At 34.6% G+C, this 25,899-nt stretch overlaps 1 protein-coding gene across 1 annotated transcript in view; it reads left to right on the forward strand.

Annotated features, from left to right (window-relative positions):
- Positions 1 to 20,861, forward strand: part of LOC145305517 (uncharacterized) — a 34,379-nt gene extending 13,518 nt beyond the window's left edge. Inside the window, exons 3-8 of the mRNA XM_080147144.1 lie at positions 7,774 to 7,828; positions 8,308 to 8,367; positions 11,295 to 11,374; positions 11,872 to 11,929; positions 18,982 to 19,044; positions 19,678 to 20,861. Of these exons, the coding sequence (XP_080003270.1) occupies positions 7,774 to 7,828; positions 8,308 to 8,367; positions 11,295 to 11,374; positions 11,872 to 11,929; positions 18,982 to 19,044; positions 19,678 to 19,682 (321 nt within the window). The 3' untranslated portion in view covers positions 19,683 to 20,861. The remainder of the gene's footprint in view (positions 1 to 7,773; positions 7,829 to 8,307; positions 8,368 to 11,294; positions 11,375 to 11,871; positions 11,930 to 18,981; positions 19,045 to 19,677) is intronic.
- Positions 20,862 to 25,899: the final 5,038 nt, after the last annotated feature.

A 25,899-nucleotide genomic window follows, 5' to 3' on the forward strand; every position in this document is an offset into this window, starting at 1 on the left:
ATTCTATGCAAAAAGAAAAACATTTTATTTCTTAAACAATACTAATATTTTGAGTTGATTGAACAAGGTTTCATTCAGTAGTAATGAATAGCATTAATTCATGTATAATATAATATATACATCAATAGTAAGTTCCTAGGAAATGATTATAATTATTGCTATGAATATATTTATTATCATTGTAGGCTAATAAAAAGATAATAATAATAAAACTTTGATACAAAATGTACTGGAATATATTATTATATTTTGTTCTAACATATATCTCACCAATATTCAGATATGAATATACTTAAATTAGAACAAAACACAAAATATTTTCTTCCACATTTTCATAGAAAAAAATCGTGAAAAGTTTAGTGTGAGAATAATTTGTTCTTTTGTATTCTATGCATGTGTGAACTAAAAATAGAAATATACTTAGATATATATAAATACTACAAATTATACAGGTTTTGTGCCCAATTAAGTTTGAATGCAATTTTAAATTCTTCTATCATTGCATTCTTAATCAACTTCAGATTATAGTATTTTTAGCATAACAAAGATTTTTAAATTGACTTTGGAATAGAAATTCAAGATAAAGTAGGTAACTTGTTTTTAAATTTATTAAGCTCAAATTTATGTAACTTTTGATGTAACTTTCGTTGATATATTTTTTAACATGTTTCAGTTACCTATGTTTTTAGCGCAAAATGCTCTAGATTGAACCTTCAAGCTCAATTTTCTGTGCCACCTCAAAGCCTTAGTTTTCCTTTGCAGATATCAAAATCTGATTCTATAAAGGGATGAGGGAACAATTTAGTCTGTGTTATGTGAAAATAAATTCAGACACCCTGTAAATATGTATTATGCATACATATGTATTGTTCCTAATTCAATATATCATGTAATTGTAATTCTCACCAATTATATCTTGTGTGTTTAGTGGGTTAGGTTCATGGCAACTAAATGATTATTACAAATGAAATAGAAATTAGTAATTGTTGGTATGAATTTATATTTTTGCATTTTTGCCAAAAAAAGCAAAAATAAAACGACTTGTGCTATTAAAACCTTTGTTATCTCTGTGTCATCTGTCAATGTCCAATGTCCAAAATAATTTTACAACAGTTTGATACATGAAAGGGTCTAAGAAAAAAACTCTAACCCCAAAAAGATAAAATAAATATTTATTATTTTTATTATGAAACACATAAACTAAATTGTTGTGAGAAAAGTAAATTATTTTAAAAGCTTCAAGTTGATGTGTTGAACATTAATTTTACAAAATGTTAATGCTACAAAATTCCAGTGGGACTTGAAAATGAAAAACATCCAGAAAATATTTTAAAATATTATTTAGGATTAATGTATTAGTTCTACAAGGAAAAATGTATGTAAATATAATCATGTATATAAGTAATCAATACTATACAATTCAGATTATTATTAGATTAATTACTTCTGTTCATTTAAAGTAGTCTTTGCACATAGCCTTCTACAGAAGCACTCCCCTCACCCTTAAAAATAGAAATTAAAAGAGTGATTGAAAGGTAAAAAATGTAACAACCCATAATGAAGGGGATTTATAGGATAATTGACAGCATTTGATATAGCTTTTGTTTAATATATAACTATGAAAATCTTTTTCTTAGTAATAAAAATAAGATTTAGCTTCACTAAATAGATATATTTTCAATGTACACTTGTTGTACAAATACCAATCTATCATGTTATACATGTCTTGTAACATAAATGTGTATTATTGAATAATAGAAAATAATATATATGGTACATGCAATATATTACCAAGATGAAAAGATACTAAGATCTTTTGTAGTGAATCTTCTACATAAAAAGTTTACTTTTCAATTAGTAGCAAGATTATTAAAGTTTAACAGTTTTATTCAAATATGTTTAACTTTTAAAAGATATTTGTCTAAAGAAACCAATATTCAGAGTACAAAACCTACTAGGAGCTTTTTATTCAAGAGTTTCTTCCTAAAAAAAATGCAAATTCCCTGATAACACTGCAAATGATTATCAAGGAATGAATAGGCATGTGCCTGGGTCAACTGAAAAAATACAAGTTGACATTAAGTGATGAATGTATAAGATTGGTCAATTTTCCATGATCATAAAGTCTCCCATGCTAAAGTAAAAGTTTCTTTTTTTAATTTGACAATACTTTTATTATGAAAACCTTGAAAATGTGAAATTTTTGGTACAAAATGTTAAATTAGAATATAAAGGTAAATTTCTTTGTAAAAGTCATTTTTTTCTAGACAGGCCTACTTTTGAATCGGTAAAAACTTGCGGGTGTCTTGCAATTTATGTGGCCATGATTTAAAAATTATTAATAGTATTTTTGTGCACTAACATTTCAGGTTGCAGTCATATCTCCTGAAGTTGCCGCCTTTAAATTATATCTTTACTGTCAAAGTACTTTGCTTTATTTAATAGGAAACCTACTCTACAATTCCCTTTTTCTGTCTGTTTGTCCCTAAGGGTAAGGCAAATTTTATAACTTGACTGATTAAACTTAAAATAGTTTTAAACCTTCCCAGGATCTATGAGAAGCTACACTGTAAATGATAACCGTATCGGTTCAGCGGTTATCCAGATACTTCGGTACACACAGTCGGACAGGGACAGATCCTGTTTATGGATTTTTGATTTTGTCATAAATGCTTATATTATATTCCTGATGATATATACATAAATGAATTGTACGGTCAGCCGTGTAATATATAAGAAACAGTGTGTACTAATTGCCGTCAATATTTGCACAATGTTCCATAGTGTATTCCAGGGATCTAAAGGGAAATGACAATGGACGATACGTTAATATCCATCCTTATCACAATTAAATAATAGTAGCCAAAGTTCTAGTGTCAACGGAAAGATAATGGGATTTTAAAACTTTGGGTACTACTGTGATTTACTGTGGAACCCCCCCCCCCCCTCCTCTTTTGTTTTGTTTTTTTGTAAAAAATACTTTAGCTCTATGATTGAAAGGTGGTGTTTTTTTAAGCCAAGGGAAAGCAGAAGTTTTATGCTGTTGTAATAATTTACGGCACTAATGATTTAAAAATGTGATTAATTTTGTGGAAAAGATTGCACACCATAAGTAACATGTTTAATAACCACAACTAATCTCCTTAACCAATATATTTCAGGGAATAAGGGAAAAACACGTGAAAATTAAAAAAATACATTTTCCTTAAAGAAAACAGAATAATTGTATGATGTACCTGAAGTTCTGATAAATTTTAAGTTCTTAGCTTTATCCATTTTATGGGACGACAATTTTTATAAATGATTATTAAAGGTTAGAATAGATTTTTTTGTAATTAAGATTATTCTTTTATCCCTGTATAAATATACATGATTAATCAGGAATTACAAGGAATACATTACTAGGGTAATTGATATTTTTCATGGATAAAAGATAATGCTTCTAAAAATATTTTTTTTTAAGTTTGCTTTTTTGGTAAACAGCATCAAGCACGTCAAAAGCTTTTATAAATGGGCATAAACTCCTTCAATAATTCCCTCGATAAGGGGGGAGGGGGTATTTTTTTTTAGTTGAGTGTTACCACCCTCAAAGTGATGGTAAATTTGGTAAAAAGGGGGGTAGAATAAATTTTTTTCATCCTCAAATTCATTCTTGAACAGCATACTGAAATATCCTGAAACGTTGCAAGTTTCATTTGATTGTCATAATTTTATTAAAGAAATTGATTGACTCCTTGTCCCCTATTCTCATTCATTTGGCCATCATGAAATGGTATGGATATAACACCTGGGAAAAAAATTAATAGTCCTTAAACATTTAGCCTGTCATTACGTGGTCATTTGCTTCGTAATTATAACTTTGCATCTGAATAGTTAAGACTTATCTATTATATACAGCATTTACATATTTTTTTTATATTTCTGTGTTGTTAGGGCCTTATATGTATATTATATAGTGAAAAAGGAAAAGTATAGATTTTCAAACTTTTTTTTACCATTTTGGTGTTTTTACGAAAGACAAAAATACTATATACACTAAAATTCTATTTTGATCTTTTGTTTCGACTTTTTTTGTACCATATAAGATTTGTTATGACTGAGTCTAGAAATGGCGACCCGTCTAATTTTTTGACCGGATTCGGATTCTTACAAGAATCCGTCCAAAAATAAAACGGATTCTCCGCGGATTCCATATTAAGAATCCGAATTCGCTATTAAAAAACGAATTCCGGATTCGGATTCCGAAATTGGCCAATAATTGGGCGGATCCCGGATTCGGATTCGGAATGCCAACCCTATGACTGACAATTTATGGACATATCGTTTTAAATGGTATTTTTTTCTTATTATGATAAAATTACAGCACAAATATATAAGCACTGACAGACAAACCAATTTGTATTTTTAGTAGCGAAGTTAATATATGACTCAAAATGTCCGTCCGTCTGTATTTTTAAGAAACATAATTTTCTAGACTGATTTTCAAGATAGACGCTTGTAATGTTCGCGAAAATTATCAATACAAAATAAGCATCCAGTATATAACTTGCCTGGTCCTTCGGTCTATCTATAATGCTCAGTTATACAATTATTTGGAAAAATGTTATTTAATGTAATGCAAACTAGCGGTTACGCCCCTAGAGGCCTCTAGTGGCACTTTAAATGTTTTTATTTCATTAAAATATGTCTATGTTGTGTATGACGTTTATGTTTCGTTGAACTCTCTTTATTAAATCGAGAAACGTAAAATTCTTTTTGATTTTTTTGTGATTTCTCTTGGGAGGGTGGTGGTATCCTCCCCCAAAATAGTTAAAAACCTTCCCGGGACCTATGAGAATCTATCCTGTTAAGGAGAACCCGATCGGTTCAGCAGTTAGCGAGATCTTTTGGTACAAACACACAGACATCCTGTTACTTTAGTATAAGGATTTGCTAATAACACAACAAAAAATGATACTTGTTTGAATAAACATTTGTATTTTCTAGCAGAGTCTTTGAGAAAGTTAGTACATCACATTGGAGACATTACAACATTTCCCAATGGATAAAAAGTCAATCAGTTTTTAAAAGTATATATGTAATACAAAGGAAAACGATGGTTGTCTCGCTTTCCGATTAACTGATTGGGTTCTCCTTAACAGGGTAGCTTCTAATAGGTCTCGGAAAGGTTTATATGATTTGGAGAGGGTACCACAACCCTCCAAAGAGAAATCGCCCCTAGAAAAAATCCCCCCCCCCCGCTTCTTTAATTCTTATTAAAAATGGGTTTTGAGATACAACTCCCCCCTCCTCAAGTGACCCTATATGCCTCTTGGGGGCGAAGCCGCTAGTTCATCTGTATTTTGTATTAAAAAATACTTATTGTCCTATTCTATTTTTCTAATTATATCATTATACAGTGCAGTGGCTGTTCCTCCATTACAAAGGGCTCTAAAGTGGGGATTTTAGGTAAGAAATCTAGCTTTAATACTCTGGAGCTCGGAAAGGAGGTGTCAACACCCTAAATCCCCCCCCCCCAAAAAAAAAAAATATTCAAACCAATTATTAAATACTAGCGGCTTCGCCCCTAGCCTCTAGGGGCTTTGCCCAATAGGTGAAAAAAAAAATTGGGCGAAATACCTAAAAGGACCAAGGAAATCGCCTACAAAAAAATGGGGGGGATTTTTGTTTTTGGGGAGGTTGGGGGTGTCCCACCCCCCAAGAAAATAGCCTAAAACCACCACAGGACCAGTAGGTATATTCCCTGAAGAGTAGAATCCAATCGGTTCAGTGGTTACCGAGATCTTAAGGGACGGACGGACGGACAGACAGACAGACAGACAGACAGACATCGTTCTACTTTGTATTATAGATAGGATTATGAACAAATTTTCATTTTTCGATAACATACATATTTATAACTTATCTATTTAATGCCAAAGCTTTCCTGAAAAAAAAAGCTTTTTCCAAAAAAAAATATTTTAAAAACCTACCTAAAAGTCAAAGGTTACAAAAGTTTTTAAGTTTTGACACGCAAAAACTCTTCTTTAATCAGAAACTTAAAAAGATAACTTCTTTTTCTGTGATCAGCTTTTTGACAATTTTGAACCGAGTATTTTCCTGTTTGATTTATAAATTGGCGTAGCAAAGTATCAAATGCAATATAGGGCGTCCTGGAATAGTTAATTATTGCATCGTATTATAGAAAGCTTTCTGTTGATATTAGAATTAAGAGTTGTAAGAATAACACAGCTTTTTAGCATCAAGGGCCCGAAGACCCTTTTATTCGTAAAATATTTCTGTGTTATACGATGCTATACATTATTTTTCAGTATGATTTAGAATCTAGCGGATATTAATCAGTTTCGGAGCCAAACTGAAAAAGTCATTATATTTTTTAGTTATGTTACAACAAAGAATTCTTTTAAATTTGGACTAATTGCGTTGCCCTTTAGGTACTATGAAACTTAAAAGCAGGGATCGGAAGCCTCACGTAAGCCGCGTGTAAGCCTCAGTGAAATCGTGATTTTATCACTATAAAATTCAGCTGGATGTATAAAACGGCTCTTTAGCAGACAATCCTTCTTTCTTAAATTTGTTTTTTCTGCTCACAAGCAGGTTTAAAACTGAGGCTTATGCGCGGCTTACGTGAGGCTTCCGATCCCTGCTTAAAAGTCTTATGGTACACTGTTAGACGGGCGTACTATACAGACTTCGTTGTACTTGCTAATACATACATATAAGGATTTAATTGAATAATGGTAAAGTTAAATGCACCAACAAATTCCTATTATGCCGAGATGATTGAAAATACGACAAGTACAATTACATCCAAATCGAGCAAAGCTTTCCACAAATATTAAATTTCAATGATGGAAAAGCGACGCTACTATATAAGTTTGCATGTCTGTCTGTATGTCCCTCTATCTGTCTGTAATGCTAGGTTTGTCAACATTAATATTGCTAACTATTTAACAATTTTAAAATAAAGATAAATATCGCATAATGCCCAACCCGCAATTGAGCTCTTGAAGATCTACTCAACTCTAGTCTATAAATGTGTGTTAAACAGAATATGACGATCCAAATATGGCTTTGATCCCCCTTGTCTTTGATGGCCTTGCACCGATTTCTCTCTCTTTAGTTTTTTAGTTATACAGATGTTTATTGTTATAATGGTTTAACGTAAACAAATGGGTGAAATGAACATTGAAATCGCTCAAAAAATAAGGAGAAATAAAGCATAAAATCAGATATACCAATACAATAATTTTGTAGAAAAGCGTTGCTGCAAAAATGCATTTTCCCCACACTTCTCATTATTATGTATGAGAAAAGTGACACCCATTTTGAAGGGTTCAATTTTAATGAAATAAAAATATTTTTTTTTCATTTAAGATGTTTTAAAAATATTATAAATAAAATTGGTTCCAATCATTTCAATGGCTTATTTTATCTTTTTAATAAAGTTATGAGACGTTCCTAAATTAGTTGGGGAAATCAAATGAAAATCTCAAATTCAACATATTGTTTATCTATTTATTGGTTATTTACATGCGATTTTACATAATAAAATATCATTTTATAGACTAATAATATATGTAGCTTTCAAGATATCATACAGCTGAACAAGAATATAATCATAAGCGTTCGTTATAGGGTTCTAGGAGAGTGTGAACACTCCCCTTAATGTTGAAACTTGGCAGTAATGCCTTTCTTAATCCCTTCGCGGGTTCGCAAAACCCTAGCAAAACCCTCTGCTCACTACTGAAAATAATTTATAAATAATTCTAGGATCCAATGTCCCCCGCCGCTGCTGAAGTACCCTACAACGACTGCCAAGTTCCAAAGGAAATCATATTTTTAATCATAATACTTGCCATCTAACAGCTACACAACTAGAGGCCTTAAAGGGCCCTTGGAGGGGGTATTAGTCGACTCTACAAATTTAATTTTAGTTCTAAAAGAAAAGGTAAAAAAGAATTTTGGAGGGTTAATTTCTCCTTGGTGATTTCTCTACCAAAATAGTTAAAAACCTTCTCTGAACATATGAGAAGCTTCAATGAAAGGAGAATCTGTCGGACTAGCGGTTACCGAAATCATAAGCTACACACAGAAATAAAGACAAAGACATAAACATCATGTTACTTTTATATAAGATAAGAACTTGTAAATATCGGTAAAGCCTGGTCCGATTTAGTTATTAACATAAGGGGATAATATATCTTATCTGGAGGTTTTAGGCTATTTTCTTACCTTACACAAGACCCCTAAAGGCTATGAACGCAACCGCTATTAAATTAACTAGTGATGAAAATATGAAATATTAGGAGAATCATGTTGGTACATTTCCTGGAAACTATTGTGTCAAAGTTTTTGGTACTTCAGGTAAGTTTATAGGAGTGAAGCTTTTCTACAAGTTTTAATTTTTCCCGTCGGTTTTTCAGAAAAACGTTGTTCATCTGTGCAGCTTTTGGCCACCAGCAAATTAATAAAATCACGTATAATGTTCTTTCCCTGAAAGTGCCTAGCGAGCACAGAACTCCCATCCTATCTTTAAAAAGTGTTTCAATAATCAGCCATGTAACGTCATAAAAATGAGGGAGATGAGAGGAGCAGTGGGAATAAAAACCCCAAAAAAGAGATGGATATTCCCTCACTTTTATGACTTCACAGGGCTGATTTTTGAGACACTTTGTAAAGTTCACCCCATTCTCTTATTTTAGTTATAAATTGAAAAAGAGGTGGATCAATACTATTTCCTTTTTAACTAACCCATGTGGTGGGTTTGGGGATGGGGAGGCACCTTTCGGGGCTACATTTTAGGTAACCAATCCTGACCTAGTTGTTTGCTTTGCTTGACTTGGCTCTTTAATGGAAACTGCCATTAAGATTTGTTAAAATTGAAGTAAAAGATTTTAATTTAATGATATTTTATCTACTTAATTATATTAAATGTACTAACAACAATAATAGCCTAGCATTCATTTTCTTTAAAAGGAATCTTCATGATAGATTTAAATATGATAAGACTATTCTAACATACCTATATTGACAAACAAAGCTGCCTGTTATGTTAAATGTTGAGAAGATTTGCTTTTTAAACTTTGATCATTATGATCATAATAATTTGTTATGTAGCAATTTATATAACATATTAGTTTGTACCAAATTTGATTAAATTAAATCTAATTAATAAACTTAAATTAGTTACCTACCATGTACTATCTAATACAAAATTAGATATAGGCAGATAGAAATTGACTGAAAATATAGATAATCAAATTGTAGAAAAGTATAAGAGGAAGGAATAATTCATTGAATTGTGTGTGTGTGTGTGTGTGTGTAGCCATAGTTTCTTAGTGTTTGGACCTAAGTAGTCATGGAGTAGGACGAGACACTTTTGTATGCTAACACCAGGGCCAGCTCAAGGTCCACGCTCAAGTACAAGTACTTGACCCGCTGTCTCAAGGGACCTACTCATTATTACCTCACCCTCGCCGAGTATGGCAGGTGTCCCAAATTAAGTCACCGTAATGAATGACGCTCTCCGCAGAGGAGCTTGGGATAAGGGTAGTACTGATATTATGTACTTGACTATTAAGTATCCAAACTTACTCAATAATCCCCTTAAATCATAATGGTAGCTTCAATTTTATGGGCACGATATTAAATACGTTGGCTTTTATTTATTGATGGATGAAACTTGCAGTTTCTAACTTTTCCGTATATTTTATTATTCTAGTTTTCTATATATGTTTAAATATTGATTTTGTGTATGCTGGACTTAAGCAAAGTATTTGATGTATTAAAAACATTTAAAAAGTTGTAAAGTTTTTTTGGTTAGTTAAGATCTTGCATAATATATAACCGATTGAATAACAATTTAGACAAGCTTTACACAGGTTACAGGATGGGTTTAGGCTATTTTACTGCTCAGCAATCCCTTAATACTATTCATTGGCGAACTTTGTATGTCTGTCCGTCTGTATCACTATGGGTAGAATCTTTTCTCGACGGCTGTTTAAGACTGACTGCTGATTTTTTTTGCAAAGATACTCTTTACCAAGAAGCATCTTGTATATAAGATACTTAGTCCGACGGTCTGTCGGTAATTATATAACAGAGTAAAACACTAGATGGGGAAGGGGCTAAATAACTGTATGTTCCCATCCCAAGGACCTTGTACCAACTCTAAATATTGTGAAGAAAAAAAACAATAACACAGCCAAGTAGCAGAAAACAATTTGCTTGCAGACGAAAATGTGCAATTATAAGATCTGTTAAAGATAGATAAACTTTTTTATTTGAAAAGGTTTCCTGATTTTCTATTATTTAACAAATCTTTCTTTCTCTCTCTTTTTTATGAATACGTTAATATCTGCTCTATAAAAGTACTGTCCGTTTGTCCATCTGTATTTTATGCATCACTACTTATGAATTTTGTCATCCTTGTGTAGCCTTAATTACAAATCCTTTATTCCATATATCCCAATGTTTGATTTGATTAAATGAAACTGCTCAACTTTATTCACAAATTATATTAGGAATCGTATGTCTTGGTACACTCAGACAAATGTATTTCAATCAAAGGTCAAGGGTATTTGCAGCCTATTATATCAACAAAAAAACTTAGAGTCAAATTTTAACTTTTATAATTGATTTAAAGCTTTATTAATCGCATTGTATAATAGACAATTTATCGCGGATAGTAAGATAAAGAATTATATTATCAATTTATATTTTATAGACCATTTAAACTTATTTATTTGATTTCTATCTTATCTATCGTTGAAAATATGATACGATACGATACCTGCGTTTTGTTATGGCTCTAACCAAACTGAAATTAGATACAAAATTAATATATAATTAACAAGCATGATAAAATTATGATTATCGCGCGAAATAGAAGAAACAATAGTTTAATGTCAAATTGTTTGAATTCAGAATGCATTTTATGAAATAATTACATTTAAGACATAGGTACAACAGTTCGCTTAATCAAAATATGAAAAAAAAATCTAGTATCGCTTCGAAACCGATTAATATCCGGTGCGGCACTCCGCGATACTGAAAAATTATGTATGTTATCGTATTATATCCAGTTTTCTTAAAGTAAAAACTGGTTTTAATCTTAGAATTGCACATTTTTAAATCCGCGGAAAGCAGTTTATAATACAATGCGATAAATATATTTTCTTACAACAATTTAAGCACATAAAAATTTGATGCTAAACAATAAATTTTTTTATAATTACTAATTATGATGAACAGAGATGACAAAGATTTATGCAAATTTTCCTCTATTTTAGCTCGAACAGATGAGTTTATGATGATTAGAAGATGTGCACTTGAAGATATGAACTCACAGTGTGGCAGATTCAAATTTGCGGTAACGTATTTTATTTTGCACATTTTATGTTTGATTGGTCACTACTTTCTGTATAAGTATAATTTTTTAAGATTATGTTCCCAAGGACCTCGAAAACAATTATCTCTAAACTGTTTTCTTGGGTTTCTTCACACTTTTATGGTGATTTAGATTATTTAACATAGTTTTTTTAAGCATTAGAAATATAATTTTTGTTTATCTTTTTGTAGAAGTATTACGGTATTTGCCATTTTATTTTATAATCAATAGGATTTCAATTCTTTGAAGTGTCTAAAAGTAATATTTTTATTCTAAAAGAAAATAAATCTTTTCTCAATGAATATATGTATAAGTATAGTATGATACAGACAATTACTTTCCCCAAGTGGTGGAGACCCTGTTCGTCTGCTCGCAAATTGCTTTGGTTCTTTTTTTTGGACTCTGCTGTGTTTTTTTTCCCATGTTTTTAGCTGATGAAATGAAGATGGATGTAATAATAATGGATGTATACTATTCAGAATGATACATATGTAGATGGATGTATTCTAACTTGTGATCAAGATGGATGTAATAAAGGTATATATTTAGTTTAGTTATAATTAGGGTCGGTCCGTCCGTTCGTTCGTTCGTTCGTCCGTACGTCCATTCGTCCGTCCGAGATAGATAGCTTTTATTCGTTAATTTAGGCATGTTAGAATTGTCCTATCGATTTCAAACTTTGCATGGTGATTCCTATAGTAGTTAGGTACGATTTAGAAAGCGTATCAACTCTATAATTATTACTAGAATGTCCAATATTTAAGCAAAGCAACTCTATAATCAAGTCTTAAAAATTTAGTACGTATATAAACATTATCCTGTATCAAGCAGTTTTTCAACAAATTTACTTACAATTTTGCTTCAACTCTTATACTTTTATATTCTGATTATTCAGTTGAGACACTATACAAGTTTCAATGTCCGTTTGTCCTACCGTTTCAGTGCTTCACTTTTATGGATGTTGTCATTCTTGTTACGTCTTTAAATAAAATGTGCTGCAATAAGCCAATTTTTAATATAATTATTGGAATATCTTTTACGGATTTGCTTAGCTTCTTTTTAATTTCATCATCCTTGCTATAAATAAATATAAGAAGTGGTTAGTTTTCTAATAAAAGTAATGGCTAGCCAGATAGAACATTGTGTGGTTCATTGGTTTATCATAATAGAAATATTTTTATTGATTTTTTTTATGATATTAGTTGGTTTTTCTTATAAATGGGACTTCTTTTTAAAGTATAATTAGATGCTTTGATTTGTATGACTCGACTTTCACTATGTTATCCAAGTAAGCTAAAGTGACACTTCGTCTAGGTCCAGGGAAGGTTTTTAACTATTTAATATCATTATAACTATGGATTAAAAGTCCGAGATATTATTTGACATTAAAAGCATAGGTGCTTTCCCCCATGACGCCGTTTGAGAACTAATACCCTTCCCCCTGGCCTATTACTGCGGGGGAACCTAACAATGCAGAGCCTATACCTGCAGCTCCATAACCCAGCAGAGCTAACCAGTGCCTTAAATAATCTATTAAAACCTAACCTGATTGAATTTTCCCTCCCCCTCTAATCTTAAATTCATTTCAAATAAAATAGAAGATCAGATGCTAGGTTCATAATAAATAATATACATTAAAATCATTCATAGAAAGGTTTGGATTCTGTAGCTTAGTAAAATCCAATCATTTCTTATAATAACCCCAACAAAGGTTTTAAGCTAACAAATGGCAGAAAGATATTATAAACACTTTTTGGGGGCCATTGTCCTCTCCCTCAGTGCAAACTACCAACAAATATTGAATTAGACAAATACAAACAAACTTTTATTTTTCACTTTGTTTCATCATAATCTAATTTAAAATTTTATTCTTGCACACAAATTTTAGAAGTTCTCATTAATTATATCATTCGGAAAAAAAATTCACACATCCTTATACTAAAGTAACAGGATGTTTGTGTATCTGTGTGTCTGTCTGTGTGCCTGTACCGAAGGATCTCGCTAACCGCTGAACCAATCGGGTTCTCCTTCACAGGGTAGCTTCTCATAGGTCCCGGGAAGGTTTTTAACTATTTTCTTGGGGAGTGGGACATCCCCTCCCCCCCAAAAAAAAAAAAAATTAAAATACCCCCCCCCCCCCAACACTTTAAATGTTTGGTTTCTTAAAATAAATAATACGCTACCTATCTATGTTGCTTTCAAGTTTCTACGATACGTTGCAATATTGCGTAGGAGTCTCTATCAAGTTTCTGCAATACTTTGCAATGTTACGTAGGAGTCTCTATTCCAGAAAAAAATCACGATTTATTGTGATTTCTCTTGGGAGAGTGGTGGTACCCTCCCCCAAAAGACATGTTGCATATCAAAATGACGTCATTGAAATGCTGATTGCGAATCTAAAAACTACTTTTATAAATATTGTTCCTAATTAGAATAAGATCTCAAAAACAGCTGATTTAGTCAAAACTGTTTATTTTATTTGAAAATCATTTCAGACTGAATCAATTTTTTTTTAAACAGTTTTCAGATTCGTAATCAGCATTTCAATGCGGTTATTTTGATATGCAACATGCCTGTGCTTGAAGGAATTTCAATTTTTGGTTTAATAAGGGGGCGGGCACATTTTATACCCCCCGCGCGCCCGTTGTTTTTGGATTACAAAACCCCTTTCAAGTTTCACAGGATTTTATATTGGCCCAGTAACTCTTGCCAATTTCTACTAATGTAAAATTCCAAAATCGACCCACCCTAGTATTTACCCCAAAAAAAATGTTTTTTTTGGGGGAAATACCCACTCCTAAATGGTTGGAGGTGCCAACGGCACCCCCAAGGTAGGGGTGAATTTTAAATGGGGGAAGCAAAATACAATAAATCTGGGGGTGCCTACGGCACCCCTAAATTTGTTTGGGGGGGTAATCACCCTTTTACCCCCCCCTCCTTGGACGTCCTTGCGTTGGCCTAATTAATTTAAAGGTGGAAAAAACATAATATGTACATGATATTACTGCTAGGTATTGATCACTGCAAAAAAAAACTTTCTGCTGATGTCAGCATACATTTACTTAGAAAAAGAAAAAAAACATGTTTGTCCAAATTAATATCACACAACGTACTTTTCAACAAAGAATTAAAATTAGAAAATAAGTTATTTGTACATAGGAAAAGATTATATAAACTAGCGGCTTCGCCATTAGCCTCTAGGGGCTTTGCCCTATAAGAATTTTTTTTTAAATGATGTGAGTTTGGGAATTATTACATCTTCTATTACCTACCCAGCCAAAAAAAAAATTGCAAATGAGTCGCCAATTTTCGCGAATAGATGGCGAATTCACAAAATATATGCAAAAAAATGAAGAAAAAAAATTGGGGGGTTATTTTTTTATTTTTTTTGGGGGGGTGGGGGTGTCCCCACCCCCCCCCCCAATTAGATAACCTAAAACCACCACAGGTAATTCCTTGAAAAGTAAAATCCAATCGGTTTAGTGGTTGCCGAGATCTTAAGGGACGGACGGACGGACAGACATCATTCTACTTTGTATTATAGATAAGAAAGGCAACAACCATTAGTCAAAATGAAAAATACAGGGCAGCAAAACAGACAGCCGGACATAATCTTAGAGGCATTCCTTATTTCACATTAACGTTAAGCTAATTGCTTCAATTTTCACAATTTCTATTGTAATGTATTTGTGCTTCAGTGCAGTGTAATGGCGTCTCTTGTGATTTACAGCGCAAATGCTCAGTGACTATAAGAATCTCCACAAAAAAAATCATCTTTCTATGGGTTTCCCTTACAAGTATGGTTAAATACTAGCACAAATATTACGGGATGGAATTGGTGCTTTCTAAGTCCATAATTGGTCCTTCAATTTAGGTGTCATAACCCTGCGGGGCTACTCTGTACCCAATATAACCTACCCAAACCTGCTCTAAAGGAAAAAATATGAAAAATCACCTCCTTACTTTCTATTTAGCCCCAACTAGGTACTTTCAGGCAGCGTTTCGCAGCCGTTTGATTTTAGTGCGGCTCTGGCTCCAGCTCCGCGAAGCCGTCTATGATGATGGCGGCTCCGGCTCCGACCTAAAATCAAGAAAAACTCGACATATTTTTTTTTCCCCATAAAGAATATTTTTTATTTTTGACTTTTGAAGGTTTTAAAAGTTCAATTTTTGATAAAAATGGACTTGAAAAACTTAAAAAGAGCATTTGCACATGACAAAACAGAATTACCAAATTACAATTTATAAAAAATCTCTTTATTTATCTAGTCCGGAGCCGGAGCAGTTTTTTAACGAAAATTAAGGCTCCGGCTCTGGCTCCAGCAAAATATGGCGGCTCCACGGCTCCCGGCTCCGGCTCCGAAACACTGCTTTCAAGAATTCCACTATTTAAGTTTTCAACATACATCCATGTCTATGGTGTTAAGTAAATATCTAAATTTTGTGAATTTAAAATCCCCCGAACATGACTGAGTGGACAAAAGGGATAAATGGGATATGTAAAAAAGATTTTAAGATTTTATTTGTTAGGTTCATGTTTTAAATATCATGACTATATAAATTTACTAGCGGCTTCGCCCCTAGCCTCTAGAGGCTTTGCCCCATGAGCTTTGATCAAACCAATTTTTCGTAATTAAGATTTCAAAAAATAAATTTTAAAACAAAAATTTCTTTCGGGGGGGGGGGGAAATTTTATTCTTATGGGGGGGGAGTAGTCAACCCCACTATTTTAATTTTAGTTTAAAAAGAAATTTATTTTTTTGGGGGGGGGTGGAGTATTTCAAATTTTTTGGGGGGGTTGGGGTGCCCCACCCCCAAGAAAATAGTTATAAACCTTCCCGGGACCTATGAGAAGCTACCCTGTAAAGGAGAACCCGATCGGTTCAGCGGTTAGCGAGATCCTTCGCTACAAACAAACAGACACACAGACTAACAGACAAACAAACAAACAGACAGATATCGTTCTACTTTGTATTATAGATAGCGGCTGAGCGCATACTATCTATTCATTCACTTTATTTGTTATCAATGTGTAATATAGGGAATTTTAATTCTTTTTTATATGTAAAAATGCCTTTAAAACATATATTCATTAATAATTGACTAAAAATGCATATTTTAATAAATTTTAATTGTATTTTTTTGTTTAGTTCCTGACGATGAGGGCAGTTTTGCCCTTGAAACGTTTAATAAATTTAAAATTCTGATGCCTTGAGTTTTTTTTATTTTGAGGATTTTACATGTTGGGTCCGTAACCATTCGTCCTACATACTATCTAGGGCTTCTTCTTCAGAAATAGGGGACAGGAAATAAAAAGTCATTACTAGCCTAATCTATAATACAAAGTAGAACAATGTCTGTTTGTTTGTCTGTCTGTTTGTTTGTAGCGAAGGATCTCGCTAACCGCTGAACCGATCGGGTTCTCCTTTACAGGGTAGCTTCTCATAGGTCCCAGATAGGTTTATAACTATTTTCTTGAGGTTGGGACACCCCTAGCCCCCCCCCCAAAAAAATAAAAAATACCCCCCCCCCCCAACAATTTTTTTTTCTTTTTAAAACTAAAATTTAAAAAGTGTGGTCGACTACCCCCCCTTTCAAAACAAAAATCCCCCCCCCAAATTTTTTTTATAATTTTTTGAAAATCTAAAACACGAAAAATTAGTTTGATCAAACCTCTTGGGGCAAAGCCCCTAGAGACTTGGGGCGAAACCGCTAGTATTTAAAATAATATAATCTACAATAATCACAAAATGGTATGCTTACCTACATATAATGCATATAATGGAGAACTCAATCTGTTCACTGCTTAACAAATTAATGGACTGACAATTTATAAGGTCTATTTAATCTTCAAAAAAGTTTGAATTGTCGACTATTTTACTTATTACTCTTTCCCTTTGGAAAGAAGCTAGCTAACCAAATACACTACTCAATTTTACATTTTATTTATCCAATCTGTTACACAGTGTTGTCTATCTATCTATCTATCTTTCCATCTATCTATCTATTTATCTATCCATTCATCCAGCCGTTCATGTTTTCATCTATCCATCTATGTATCCATCTAATAATGTATCTATCCATCCATGCATTTATCTAATCATCTTTTATCTATCTATTCGTACATCTATCTAATTATCTATCCATTCATCCATCCATATGTCAATCCATCTATAATTGTCATTATGTTTTCTAGTTATTTGTCTATCTATTTATCTATCTATTTTTCTATCTATTTTAATCTGTTTAGATCTATTTAGATCTATTTGTCTATTTCTATAGGTCTATTTTCTATTTCTATAGATCTATTTGTCTATTTCTATAGATCTATTTGTCTATTTCTATAGATTTATTTGTCTATTTCTATAGATCTATTTGTCTATTTCTATAGATCTATTTGTCTATTTCTATAGATCTATTTGTCTATTTCTATATATCTATTTGTCTATTTCTATAGATCTATATATCTATCTATTAAAATCTATATATCTATCTATTAAAATCTATATATCTATCTATTAAAATCTATATATCTATCTAATAAAATCTATATATCTATCTATTAAAATCTATATATCTATCTATTAAAATCTATATATCTATCTATTAAAATCTATATATCTATCTATTAAAATCTATATATCTATCTATTAAAATCTATATATCTATCTATTAAAATCTATATATCTATCTATTAAAATCTATATATCTATCTATTAAAATCTATATATCTATCCATTAAAATCTATATATCTATCTATTAAAATCTATATATTTATCTATTAAAATCTATATATCTATCTATTAAAATCTATATATCTATCTATTAAAATCTATATATCTATCTATTAAAATCTATATATCTATCTATTAAAATCTATATATCTATCTATTAAAATCTATATATCTATCTATTAAAATCTATATATCTATCTATTAAAATCTATATATCTATCTAACTATTTTTATCCAATATGTTCTAACTCTGAGTTCTAAAAGTGGATTTGTGTGAATTTGATTTTCCCCAAATATTTTTCTACAAAAACATATATTTTATTCATTTTTGTAAATGTTGGTCTCAATTTAGCATTTAGCTACATAGGTATGTTTTTATATTTTTGAAACTTTAAAATCTATACTATTAATGTTGAAAGCAAAGTTTAAAATAAAAAAAATCATTAGTTCAGGCTTATTAGAATTGTCCTATTTATTTAAATTTTTGATTTATGATTTATGTACCAGTTAGGGACAATTTAGAAAATTTAATAACTCTACATATAATCAACATTTCCAGAAAGTCTTTAAGTCTGAATTGATCTCGATGATATTTTTTTTGTTTTTTGATATGACATGATTATCCTATTCACTTGATTTTTGAAATATATGCATAGATATATTGTTATCATCAAAGCATCTTTATATTCAAGTCTTTAAATGTATTAAGAAATTTTGGAAGATTTTTTTCAAACTTCAAATAATGTTGGATATTAAATGCGTTGTTGCTCTGTATATGTTAATGTTAGTTTTTTCCTTGTTTCTGATTTGTTGAGTATGCTTATAAGGATGTTGTCATCCCTGTTTTTATTTAGGTAGTTTACTGGGTGTTAACATGCTGGTGCTCCTATTCATCGCCTTTCTTTCTGTACAAGCAGGTAACCATTAAAAATACCTTTACCTCGTAAGGGCAGGATTCTCATTCGATTTCAAAGTGATCATTTAGAGAATCCAGAGCATCATCTGCTTTGGGATGCGATAATCGAACAACCATGTATATTAGGTTAAGTAACACTCAACAGACAATAAAATCTTTGATTTACAACTACAAGAACTGCCAGAAGGGAAGGGGAGTAACACCCTCCAAAAATAATGGCATCACAGACATTTTCAAACCAATACATAAGATTTTCCCCACCCCCCCCCCCCAAAAAAAAATTACTCTTAAAACAACCTATAAACCCAACACCCAGGTCAACCCAAGAATAATTTTCTGTCCAATATGCCTCTCCCCCTCCCCCTCGTTCCCTGATTTTACCTAATCAAGGATCTTAAGGGATAAGAGAATGGTCGATTACATTTCCAATGATGATTCATAAAATATCTTATAATTCATTGTTGAAACGTTTGAACACTCAACTCAATGAACCAACCAATCATACTTCAGTATAGTCCCCGAAGTTGTTAAGCCAACAAATGAGAAAGCGTTTTTTTTTTAACTTTGGGGATCAGTGTAATATAATGCCCATTTTACTCTCTCTTCCTGAAACCTAATAGTATTTATATTTTAGGTTGATACTGTTGCTAAGAAAATTTCATCAACTTTGCTACAAGAAAAAAATTTCAATATTTTTGTGACTATCTTGACCTAGAAGAAACAAGGATGATAACATCCATAAATGTGAATCTTTGCAAGTTTTCCATAAGACACTGAATATTATTTAATAGTATGAAAAAAAAATCAACAAATCCGTCGATATATCATTTTAAAAATTGAGAGTAAATGATCTAAATAAATAAAGTGTAGATAGTTGTCCTATTTAACTTCCTGATAATGATTATTTAGTTGCTATGCAATGTTACCTAATTATTACAGGAATCCATACACAAAGTTTGATATTTATAGGACTATCCTACAGGCATAAATTAACAATCAGATGTTAAGGATGTACATACGGACCGACTGTAAAGTATAGTAAAGCTTTGCTTTGAAAATATGTTATAGAAAGAAAAAAATTTAAATAATTTTAGTAACTTCTATAACTTTTCAGATAGTACAGAACTTTGCTTTCATTAAAATAAAGAGTTACAGATAGTTATATGATTTATATTTTAATTGTATTCTAAGTTATTTTTTTATTAATAAAACATTATATCTTTTATCGTGTCGTATTATTCTTGTTTTCATCGAATAGTAATAGTAAACAGGAAATAAGATTTTAATTTTTAATTATTTTGGAAAATTATCTAAAATACGAACCGGTTTTAATACAGCAGAAAGGAATCAGATTCTGAGCCATACGAGGAAAAAATTTTGGTTATCTTTAAACTTGCCTGGTTATTTTCTGTGTTAAAAAAATACTCATTTGAAATCAATATAATTTCAATTAAAATCTAGTTTATCTCATAAAATAGTCATGGGGAAAGGGACATTGGACTAGAATTTATTATGTACCCAAAATTTTATACAAATGTTAACTCATAAGCAGTCTTAAAAACTTGAGTACTTCTAAATCTTTATCTAAAAGTATTCAAATTTTTCAACCAATAATTTTAATCTAAAGAAGAGGGGTAAGCATTGAGGGATGTATATTCAATTATCGTTCATTGTCTTATCCCCCAGCCTTCCTGTTAAATTGTATTATTTGTTAAAAGTCACAATACTTTCTGAAATTGTAGTTTATGTATGTATATGTTTCAATAGTAATGTTACTTTTTTGTCATTCAATAAAAATAAACATGATTATTTTTTTTTTTACATGTATCTTTGGATTTATATATTAGAACCCGAGACATCCCCGACGACAAGCGGGCATTCTACAGTTCTCATAATTTAAAAATAATATATAGATCTACATAGATCCCCAATACCTTTCAGTTATAAGTAGCAAAGCTACTCAATAATTTGAAATACCAGTCCGTCCGTCTGTAATTTTAAGAGATTTTTTCTGTCTATAGATAAGTAGAAAAAAAATCATATCACTTTAGAAGTCACATTAGTAAGAAGAACATTGATTTGTAAGTCTAATCAATATATTGTATATGTTACAAAATTGCGTAAAAGGACATTGAGATGCGTCATTTTTAATATTGTACCTTGATGTCCTAGGAATTATTCAAATAAATGAGATGAATACGAAAATATATCATAAAAAAAAGTGGTTGTAAAAAAGTTATGATATCGAATTTTCGCTTTCCAAATCGTACCCAACTATTATAGAAATCCTCATGGAAAGTTTCAAATAGGTAGAACATTTGCAACATTGTTAAATAACGAAAAGAGCTATTCGCTTCGGACGGACTGACATCTGTTAAAGAGTTGCTATGCTTCCAAAATATCTTTAATTTAGAATGAAAATTATTTTGGTAAACACAGTATAAAATAGATTTAACATTTAAAAACAAAACATGCAAAGGTTATACCATAGAATAAGGAGGAATAGAAATGAAAACCCTAAATATTTCTGGGAAATTTGAAGGAATCTTTGACTTGCGCAGTAAAGACAATAATAATAAAGTACAAATCACAATGACTAGTTGGACAAAACTAGAAAAGTTTAATTTGTATCAACATCTAATATAAGAAACATAAGAGCGCAACTTAGTTTTATAATATAAATACTGAGACCAATATTTTTTTGTAAATTTTCTTACATAATTATTTTTTAAGGCTTAATATGCACATTAAATTCATTTTTAATCCATTGTGAATAGGGAAGAGGAAGCTGGATTCTTGGCTACATGGCTTTTAGTAAATCATTGGAAAAGAAATTTATTTTGAATATTTTTTCTGAATAATTACTGAAATCATGTTTTTTACTAACAGCCTTGTAGCCGTTTTGGTCTTTCAAAAGTTCCAATTTTACTTCAGGCTAGCCAGGCAGAATCTTCTACCTGGATTCTATTCTATACTTTATCTTCTTTGGGTTATACTGTGGTATTCGGCAACCGTGAGCCATGCCTATGGCAACCCTGACCGGGGTTCGGGGAAGGGCCAAAGGCCCTCCCCCGAGTCCTGGGGAAGGGGTCTGCCGACCCCCTCCCTATGCCTAAAATTAATGATTGATTCTGACAGCCTTATTATGGTTAAGCTGTATTGTTAATTCCCCCCACCCTTTCCAGGGATCATTATTGCCCAAACTGACTATTGTATATGTATTATATTGCTTTTATTTATGATTATTTATTCCTATCTGTGTAGCTATTGTTTGTTGTATATAACTTTAGTAATCCTTAGACCTTCAATAAAGGAACAACTGAATAGATCCTGTTTATTATTTAGTGATTGCTAGAGAAGCGTAGCTTCTCTATAGTATAGGTGTCCACGTCTGTTCACACTGCCGTAGTCATTTGAACTCGGGTGTCTGCCATTTATCCTAGGCGGATACCACAACTTGGTGACAGCTGTGTGAGATTACGGCAAACCACAAGTGTAGAGCAGACGCGCAGCTGAGGCTAAGGTACTCCCAGCAGTGAAACTGGCAAAACTGACACAAGCAACCTGAATTACCCACCCTGGATAGCAAGGTCTAACTCTGCATCCGGCAGTTGTGGAAGCGAAATCTAGCGAGATCGGACGAGAGACTGCGGAGAGCAGCGAAACTTGACGGAGAACCGCGAGAAGCGCCAACATCTAACAGAGAATTGAGCGCTCAAGGGCTGAAACAGGCCTGGGGACGGGCTGAAACAGGCCAACTAAGTGTAAACGGCTGAAAATAGGCCAACATTTACTGCAAGAGATAGCAGGATTCGAACCAGCGGCGCTGCAGGACGGGACATTCCCTGCCGCCACCAGCCGGATTCGGATACACGGCGCTGCAGGACGGGACATTCCCTGCCGCCGACAGACTGAAACAAGCCAAGGATTCGAACCAGCGGCGCTGCAGGACGGGACATTCCCTGCCGCCACCAGCTGGATTCGGATACACGGCGCTGCAGGACGGGACATTCCCTGCCGCCGACAGGCTGAAACACGCCAAATAGCTGCGAGCCAACATACGAGTGTAGTGTACCAAGCAGAGGAAACTACGTCAACTCCAAGTATTCTGAGAGGCTACAGCGCAGCCACCCATCTAGAAAAGCAGATATTATATCACATTTTAGGGATTACCACCCTAGTGTGAAGGCTGAACAATAGATTTATGAGCAAGGATTGGTAAACAATTTGTTGTGTATTGTGATAAAACTAAAAATAGAACAGGCTTGGTAAGCAAATCTGCTGTGTATTGTGATAAGGCCAAAAATAGAATCTAGATGTAATATAACAATGCATTGATAAACAATCTAACCACCCAAACCTCCAGTACAACAAATACACCCCTTATTCCAGAGGAAAGGGAGGGGCCCACCATCCATTGAGGAAAATACAATCAAGGTGACATAACAATAAGCCCAGGATTAAGGAAAAGGGCACAATTACCTCACCACACAGTTACCTCAAACCCACAGCACTCCCCCCTCTCCACAGGGGGGAACGGACGGTTTTACCCCGTCCCCTCACGCGCTTCCCCCCTCCTACCCACACTTGACTAAGTCCGCCCACGGTGTGGAGATAGCGACCGGGAGAACAGAGCGCCATTTACGGGTCGCGCAGCAGAGTTCGGGACGTATAACAAAATTCAACGGACAAATAAGACAAAGCGGACCAATGAGAGAGCGGGTTGAGGGATAAGTGCCCGTTTTACCTGTTTGCGCGGATTTGACGGTGCGTAAGCGCGTTGCAATGAAAGGATATTTCACGCACACACACACGCACACCGGAGCGGAGCTACTCCATAGCATCTAACAGAGATATTTTTAGAAAACAAGACTTACAAACTTCTCCCTCCTATCTATAGTGTGATAAAGGAAAACCCAATCAGTTCCTGACAGCAGTTCAGACCCTCAACAGCTATCTACCCCTACCAGCCTACTCTACAACTCAGAAAAAACTAGTGACAAGTACATCTAAGTACATCTTTGTAGTTAAACTACCAACCTAGTGATAAACAGTGTTGGCTGCTAGGCTAGAAAGCCTCAAGTGTAGACCATTTATAGTATTGACTTAAAACTTCGTGTCCCGCCGCTGAACCGTTGACCCGATGGAGCAGCCGCAAGCGCCAGGAGGCAACCAAGCCCAAGGATGGCTCCAGGATGACCCCCAACCGGCTCCAGCCGAGTACCGCAAGCTGATGCTGAGTAACCTGCCGGAGTATAGAGGACCGCCCAAGCAATCCTGGAGTTCCCACATCCGCAGACTCGAGATGTCATGGGCGGCTTACCGCGTGCCTCCCCATGACACACTAAACCGCCGCAACGCCCTTTTACTGTCACTGGTGGGGCAAGCGGCGGAGATGGCCTCTCATCTGTTTGGCGAGGCAGGCCAAGCCTTGACATACAAACAAGTCAAGGCCGAGTGTGAAATGTTATTTCGTCCAGCCTTTGAATCCCAGACTTTGAAGCAAGCCTTCAGGGATTACAGGCAACACTCGACAGAACCTATACAAGCATACATATCCACAAAGTGTGCCTTGTATAGGGAGGCCTACAGCCATGAGGACCTTGAATTGTTGATAGACGAATTAAATCGTGGCATTCGTAACGCTAATGTGAAACGTGAAATGATGAGTCATGAGATCGCCTCGGTACCTGAGTACACGAGGCGAGCCATGTTCACCGTCACAATGATTACCAAGCAGCTGAAGGAGGGTGTGTGCCTAGTGGACGCCACCGACGAGCTTACGGGATCCGCCAGCGTCCAGTTGCCCCACTACGACGAGTCGGAGCCAATGGAGATTGGCGCCTTGGCTCCGGGTCTCCACCAGATGGGGAAGGTCGCCCCAGATGACAAGACTTCAGGCCGCTGTTTCCGCTGCCAAGGGAAAGGCCACCGAGCCCGAGACTGTCCGACGCCTATGGAAGTCAGCCTAGAAGAGAGACGCACCCAGCCACGCCGTGACCGTCCTGCCAAGTGCGACCGTTGCCACTATGCCGGCCATACGGCGGCCGAGTGCAGAGCCGACTGGGACCAGGTAGCCGGCCGGAGGCGCACTGCAGACAAGGGCGCTCCCCCAGGAAAGCCCCACAGAGTAGCCAACATGGAAGGGAGCACGCCCCCAGCAACACCGCAGCAAGCAGCCGCCCCCAACGCAGCGGGCCGAGCCGACGGAATGCCGCAGTTTGGAACCGTCCCAGCTAGAATCAACGTACTGGGAGGAGCGGCTGAACCCAACCGGGTTGGCCTGGGCTTCAGCCTCAACCACCTGGGGCCGGAGTTTGTGCAGCCCAACAACATCGCCGAGCCAGAAGTCCTGAGGCCCCAGCCCTTCAGCCTAAACATGATGGGGCCTGCCCGACCGAGCCTACCCAGCAAGAGTGGAGGGGCGCTACCCAGCGTCACTGAGACGGTGTACGGAGAGGCCCTGGCGGCCGTTGAACGAGAGAGGCAGGAGGCGCTAGCCAGCGCATCAGAGTCGATGTATGGGGCGCCACCCGGCGCCGCCACCTGCGATGACTGGGGGGTGCTATCCAGCGCCCCCACCCTGGTGCCTGGGGCGACAACCGTCGCCGCCACCGAGATACCTGGATCCTGGAACAAGCCAGCAGTCCCAGAGGAAGGGGTGACACCCGTCACCCCCAGTCAGCCAGCGCCACCAGCCCGTAGGGAGAGCCCAGCCATACACCATCCAGCGCCCACTGCCAGCCGAGGGAACCCAGCTGCCCATCACTTCCAGTCGAGCCAGGATAAGTTAAATTTGACAAATGTATTGTATCCAAATTATTGTAACCCCCCAACCTTGCCTGTGCCTCCTGCA

Source organism: Acartia tonsa, chromosome 14 (assembly GCF_053477335.1).
Source record: "Acartia tonsa isolate MP-2025a chromosome 14, ASM5347733v1, whole genome shotgun sequence".
Lineage (NCBI taxonomy): Eukaryota > Metazoa > Arthropoda > Copepoda > Calanoida > Acartiidae > Acartia > Acartia tonsa.